At 30.2% G+C, this 7,709-nt stretch overlaps 1 protein-coding gene across 1 annotated transcript; it reads right to left on the reverse strand.

Moving 5' to 3' along the window:
* Window positions 1-1,123: 1,123 nt before the first annotated feature.
* On the reverse strand, window positions 1,124-6,645 carry Gr21a (Gustatory receptor 21a). The gene is made up of 8 exons (XM_085201955.1): window positions 6,482-6,645; window positions 5,874-5,972; window positions 5,436-5,608; window positions 4,927-5,126; window positions 4,435-4,580; window positions 3,143-3,339; window positions 2,389-2,550; window positions 1,124-2,010 (listed from the first exon to the last, which is right to left on the reverse strand). The coding sequence occupies exons 1-8, from the start codon at window positions 6,513-6,515 to the stop codon at window positions 1,861-1,863; spliced, it is 1,161 nt and encodes a 386-aa protein (XP_085058081.1). The 5' UTR covers window positions 6,516-6,645; the 3' UTR covers window positions 1,124-1,860.
* Between the last annotated feature and the right edge of the window lie 1,064 nt (window positions 6,646-7,709).

Raw genomic sequence — 7,709 nt, forward strand, 5'->3', positions numbered from 1 at the left:
TCTGAATATCGGTATTTATTCCTCTATAATCTGCATATTCCCATTAAAACACTTCCCTTTCTCCCTTTCTGCTGAATTTTGGGCTGGTATTGAGTTCCGGAATTCAACTCCGCGCTTTACCTCGTTACAAAAGGAAGTAAATTAAAATATGTTATATTTATTGTCTCGAGTGGAAACCAAACCCACAACCTGTCGCGTTTACGATAGCACGCTTGTGGCCCTGCGACAGGACAGACTTCAATTGCTGATTTAAAAAAAAAATACTTATGATAAATTAAGAAATGCTATTTAGTGGTACCAGATATTTCGGCAAAAATAAAGTAACTTCGAAAAAAATAATAAAGTTGTTTAAAAGATCTTTTGCAAAAAATAAATTAAAAAAATAATAAGTAATACATTGCGCTTAACCTCCTAATTGAGATGCAGATAATTTCGGTTTATGTATGTTTCGATTCGCCATCTTTAAATATCAAGGAAAAATTAGATTGTGCTAACTATTATCATGAAGTACATAATATGCATTTAGTTTACAGTTCACAATTTAAGAAATTTATATTTATATATGGTTTTCGGATATTAAAAAACATTGGTGCTTATCGGTTACTGATGCCTGCTATTACCATATACATTTTAATATTAAAGCTCATCCAATTAACTTGAGTTAATTTAAAATTTAAAAATCATTGATATAAATATCGTCAGCTTATAAATAAATATCAAGGAATTTTAATTAATCAAGATACTGCCGCAGATTGAACAATATTATAATAAAAGCATTTTATAAGATTATAATGATGATTAATGTTAATAAGAAAACCACTTACTATTTTTTTCATTTTCACAATGTATTAGAATTTACAAAAAATAATTTAGGTTTTTGGTTTTTTTTCTGTTCACTTGTTTGTAATTTTAACTAAATTAAGATGGTATGATTAATTTGCCATATTTACCAATACCATAATGTAATAGCAAAATAACAAGAATTAAAACCACCGTTACAAGAGCAGTAAGATAAATTAAAATTGTTTTCGAGGAACAGAACCGTAAAATCTGATCTGTATTTTGCTAAAGGAATGCCATGTAAGGAAGTAACAAACAAACAAATAAAATACACCAAGATTTTAACTTATACTGCATTTTATTGATTCAAAGTGAATTATACAAAATATTTAAATGATATTATGAAAAGACCTAATACTTGGTTGTTTGCTTAATTCTAGGCTAGCAGAAAAGCTTAATCGAATATGTTATCATATTTTGTGCAATTAGACTGAAGGATAATTTATGCCAAATACGATAGCTGTTCCAACTAAAATTTCAACCCTGAACCACTGTGATGCCGTGTGTCCATATTAATTGACACACATTTTCGTGTTTGCAAATGTATGTATTTATGAGTATATTTGTCTATATAAGTAAGTAACAAATATATAAATAGCTTAATATATTTGGTCTTAAATTACCTTATAAAATATTAAAACCAATATTGGTTCCGAACTAATCTATTAATATTTCACATTACAAAGAATAAGCTTTAAGTGAATTGCTTTGCTAAGTGATATTTGTTGATAAGTGATGATTCTATCTGACACAGCGTTTATATGGAATCTTTCCCAAGAAGATCAATACGAATCTCTTAAGCCACGTTCTCTTGACGGTCTGTTTATTACTTAGACGAAAGTAAAACTTTAAGTAATACGTAGCTATAGTACAATTTATAAATGATATAAACAGGCATGGTGGAAATTTCGTTATATAAATAGTTATGGGAGAAATGTAGTTATATGATATTAACACGTGTTTGTAAGTATGTCATAAAATGTTTCTTTGCTTCTCCGTATTCTTGTCTTTACTAGGCATTTATTCTTCGTATTCTTCTTCATCAGCGAGTGTTGTACTGGTGTTAAAAATAGCATTTGCGATTTTCTTTATCACTCTAGTTCCTTGTCGTAAAAGAGTTAATTTAAACTGCATCAACACTATTAGGTACGTTGACATATAAGAAATATTCTGAAAAATAATAATTTTTATATCAAATGCGTTAGAAAATAAAAACAACACAGAAAAATAACAACAGGCATACAGCCATTAGCCGATGGACTTTTGTTTTTGATTTCACGATTAAAGACAAGACAATGAGAGTACAAGAGTAGACAGTGATAAAATAGTGTTACGACACTCCGTTCTCCACATCCCGCGTTTCGAAAAAATCTATGTCTTTTCAGTTCGGGGTAATGAAAATTATAAAATTCCTTTAGTGAAATTCAAACCCATAACCATCGCGTTTATAATCAAACGCTTTGGTGAAATTATATTGTCTTAGTAAAAGCTAAATAGACTTCTTGTTTTGTGGCTTGTTTATCACAATCACAACCAATAAATGCTTACAGCAGTAAATAATTCTCTATTGATATTAGTGAATCCATCCAGATTCATTATAGGTGGATTCTTGGAAATGGCCACTAAAAACATTTCCACTTCGCGTTGAGTGCTCCGATCTATAGATCCCAGGTTCACATTCAACAGTCGCATTTGGAATTCAAGTCCGACCTGTAAAAACATACATTAAGGAAAATCAACGTTGGGTTATAAATGCTAGAACTATATTTCAGCGAATGCCTATTATTTTTTCATTTTCCTTACATTTATACGTTACACGAAAGCGTAATTTAATTTTTAATTCTCCGCTTTTCGCTCGCCATTTTAATATTTTTAATTAAAGAGAACTACAACACGTATGGAGTGTCATTAATCTTTTACTGTGTCGTGAATATATTATATACGATATAAGGCCATTGGTGCCCAGTTAAACGTCACTGTATACGATATTGTTAGTTGAAATAAAATGTATATTTTTCGTGCTATATTTGTAAGTTAATAATTGTCATAATTTTCTTAGATTATCGTAATACTTTTTTTCAGTTTTACACTATAATAATTAATTTCCTCAAATAGGAATCGAACCCACAATCGTCACAATTACACACGCTTGTGCCGCTGCACCACGGCGGTTTCAAAAATTATAGTATCAAAAACCTATCAAAAAGTAATATAATAATGTAATATTAGTTTTTCTTGGACAGAAAAGCCTAAATCAACACGAATTGCAACATAAATCGATAACTATAACAGCTAACCTTACCTTCCTCGTAGCGTGGTAAGCCTCATTACAAATGATGAAAAGTAGGGTCATGCAGTAACCAACTATAACGAATAGTCCCATTTCTTTATAACTAATACCGTGCTCTAATATCTCCGAGAGGGCCCCGTATAATGAGATTGTTGTTGTGAAGAAAATCACCATGCAATATATGCCGTACATATTTGAATATGCTCTACCTGTAATTTGTGTTTGTGTTGTCTGTTTATTTTATAGTTTTGAGAAAAATGCTTTTGGTTTTTTTATTATATCCATCATTTAATGATAAATGTCAATTTTGAAATAAAATAATTAATTGTAAAATTAAAATTATTCAGCGGTTATTGAGGCTGAGATATAGATATAGATGTTATTTTTTAATTCGGGGATATTTTGATTGATGATTGATGATTATGTTTAAATGGATGGTTATATTTTAATTTCTCATTAAGTTCTGCTACTTATATGCAATCTCTCGAATGGAATAGGACGGAAAACATTGTACAACGTGAAAAAAGCAAATAAATATCAAATATGAAATGTGTATGGAACGTCTCCCTTATTTGTCTCGTTATAAAATAACGAAAAAGTGAAACAGAAAATGCATGAAACTGTACAAGCGACGTTTGCGATCCTTTTTAATATTCCATTTTCCTTTTCAAATACAAAATAACGCCTTTTGCAACTCTGTGCTATTATTATATTTTATTTTTAAAAAGAAAAATTCGTCTTTGTTATTGCAGTCTTATCAATTTCCTTTAAAAAAATTTTACAATGTTACTTCATGATGAACAAGAAAAGCAAAATATGTAATTTTGCCTTTCTCGTTTATAGAAGATATCTCTGTACTCTCAAATAGAACACTACACTCTCAAATGTTTGAGTGTTATTCGTACGCTTAAAATTACAATCATATCTAAATTAAATTTAGATTCTTTAACAAAAATAATGAAAATATACATATTGAAAACACATCGTTCAGGAAAGATACCACACAGCGTATAAAATGAATTAAGTTTTACTTAATCGTAAATGAATGGCTTGGATATTTAATTATTGTTAATTCATTTTAAAATTTTAATTCTGTATTTGGTATGGAAAAAATATATTTACAAAAAAATCTTCATATCTAAGATTCGAAATTAATTTCTTCTAAATAGATTCCTTGTGACTTAGAATTAACTTATTCATAATTTGAAAATGTATTTATAAATTAAATATTTTCACTCCTAAGTACTTAAATAGTTTTTTTTAAATATTCATTTGAGTATTTAAGTAATGAAGGAAATCAATACCAAGCTGCTGCATCATATGAGAAAGGTCAACCCATAGGTGACGATACTGAGCCAACTTTAGAGCTGGGTGTTCTGCTTCCAAAGCCTTGTGTAGATTTGTTGCTAAGCCTTTTGAAGCAGTTCCAAAGGCATTGCAATTGATATACCTGAAATAAATGAAAATCAGTAATTGTACTAGTAATATAGCAGTACAATGGAATAATGTTTTGAAAACTAGACTACTGCTACGTTTTTGTAACATCATAAGTCACGTTTTTCAAATTTCGTTTAAAGCCGACGCTTCTCATTATAAGAATAAAGCATCCTGTCATTCAAATTTAGTTAAATATAATTATTAGAGTGACAAGAACACAATTGTGTACAGATCTTCCTAGCACTTTTTCATAGTAGATTAGTAACATTATTTTTGGACAGACAGAACCAGCCCTATAGGTCTTCATTTCATTTTTAAGTCGATAATTTTGCTATAATACTTTTTAAAACTCGACTTACCATAGAGAACAGAAGCCATCCAACATAGCAATTATGTGGTAATAGGCAAAAGAGTGCCACAGTTCGAAATCGTCTTGAAGATAATTTTGTGAAAGAATAACAGCAAAACTTAGCGCCCATGAAAATATACACAAGCCCCAAGTTAAGGAATATAAATTTGGAAATACAATAGGTGTTCCTGTTATTTTCAAATATTTAAGCTGAAATGAAGAAAAAACAATATTTATTGTAGTTTTTTTTAGCTTTACGCTGTATCCCGTATATAGCAGAATAGATGAAGTTAATCTTATTCTAAGACACTGTGTTCCCTCTGTCCACAAAGTTTTCGAGACATTGCGTGTTACTTGTGAACGGGAAACGGGTTACTATACCGAGGAAATAAAAATAGTTCATTCCCCAAAGTGGGAATTTAACCTACAACCATAGCATTTTCAGTCAGACACTGCTGTACCTTGACGGCATCAAAAATATGAATTAATTTTAATAAGACAAATAAAACATTTTTTTACCTGATAATGCGTCCACATATTTTTGAATATAGCTACTTCAGGGCCATGACGCCAAGAAGCAATAGGTAGTAAGAAATGTGGAATAAGAATACTTAAAAATATAACATTGTAGACTACTTCATCGAATCTTTTGTTGGAATTTTGTTGAAAATTAGCTAAACGTTCTCTGCCAACTAAATTGAAATAAATTATGTTATTGACAATTACAGAGCCTATTCCATTGTGCGGAATTCAATTGAAACTGTCAAATTTGCATTTTTATATGTACGAGTATATACTGAGATAATCATCTCATTACATAAATATGGTTTTAAGATCTTTCATTCAAATTCACTCCCTTACGACTGGTACTTTCTCATATGTGATCTTTTCTAAAACCAACAAGAAACAAAATGTTTATGAAACAAATAAATCAAACAATATTAAAAATATACTTACCTCTTATAACAATAATACTTTCCAGACTCCAAATTAAGTACGCCCATAAAGTTGCTTTTGATATCCAGTTGTAAGTTGTTCTTTTAGATGTTTGAGCACCTATAAAATAAACATATGAATTGGCACAAAATATTAATCTAATTCAGGCCATTTTCCACATTTAGAATTATCATAGAATAATATAAAAAATTAAAGGTAAGTAATTCTCTAAAGTGATAATACTTATCACTTTACTTTACTTTACCTAGGCCTAAAAGAAGCCTGAACCTCTATTGTAATAAAATATTCGTATTCCTATATAGTAAATTAATATTCTATCAAGCTTGGTACGTACTGTGAAACTTGTAAGTTTTAATTAAAGCGCATTCAAGCATATTAGTGGTCATATTAAATTCACAAAGGAACTACGTGCAGCAACCTCATTTACCTACTAATTTTACGTGAAATTATGTTAAGGAAAGGTGAAAAGTGTAATTACATTTTAAGTACACACTTGATCCACAAGCGATTTTCCTCAGATACGATGGTCAAAAGAATATAAAAAAGTTTTTCTATCAAAACTGTCGTAGGAGATTTTTTTTGTATATATAAAAAATGTTATTACTAACGTTTCGGCACTCTCATGATTGGCATTACCCCCATAATCTGGAAGAGTACGAGCAAACTCTTCGTAGTGATGTAGAAACTGTCATGTTTGTCCAACAGCTCACCGTCTTTGTCGGTGATCTGTGGTCCATAGATATCCTTTGCATCGTAAGCTAAATAGAAAACCAATACAAAACTATTGCTTCATGCAAAAATGCAGACATCTTTGGACATTATAAGCATACTATGTTTTTTTTAGTTTCACGTTGCAGGGTAGGCAGAGAGAACCCATTGATAAGACACTCCGTCCCCTATTTTCGGCCGAATTTTGGAGCACCACAACCCAACCACAAAGTGTGACTGTAAACGCATCAGATTGTGGGTTCGTTTTATTCTTGAGGCAACAAAATAATTCATATTTCCATTTTCTTCGCTCTGGCGGCGGTAGTGCTTCTCTCTGCTTACCCTGATCCAGCACACAGCAGGCGGGTACTGCGTGGTACACAAATATATTTTATCCCATAGTTCTCCACCTTTAATGAGATGAATGATTTTGTAGTATATATAATGTTATATTATACGGAACCCCTTGTAATAAAATTATATAACCAAACAGTCAGAAAATAAAATAAAAATTGCAGTAGTTAAGCAGTAAACTATTAAATCATCATTTCTGATTACACGTTTTTAAATATTACGTCACCTTGTCCTTCTTTTCCATAACTTCCCTTAAATACATTATCTTGCCTCATATTAGCTTTTTTATTTGTGTTATAGATGTTGGTCCTAAAAGTATGTGCTTCCATTTTATAATATCTATAATATTATAAGGTTATTTTGACTGGTATTCTCTTGAAGAGACTGAACGACGTTATGAAAGCTCCCGCAACAAAACACCATATAATCAATCATATCCTTCCCCTCTCCGCTTACTTGAATATGGACGATGTCAATGGGAATACATGGAGTCGTATTTAATTAGCGCCTATTTTATCATCGGTTTTTGTATTATGAAAAATATTATTATTCATTCTGTATGTATTATATAATGGAATAATTAATTTAAAAAAAAATGCATATAAATATCCGCAGGTAAAAATGAAAATTTATTTTAATATTAAACAATATTGTAAGTAAAGTCATTACTTTCAAAGGCATTCTGATATTATATTTTTTTATTAATAAAGATAATATATAAGCATTTTTTTTTGTATTTTTTATCAAATAAGGGAAATAGGCGCACAGACGCCT

The sequence above is a fragment of the Heliconius melpomene genome, chromosome 18 (assembly GCF_056956725.1).
Source record: "Heliconius melpomene rosina isolate 202511_hmr_F chromosome 18, ASM5695672v1, whole genome shotgun sequence".
In the NCBI taxonomy this organism is placed as follows: Eukaryota; Metazoa; Arthropoda; class Insecta; order Lepidoptera; family Nymphalidae; genus Heliconius; species Heliconius melpomene.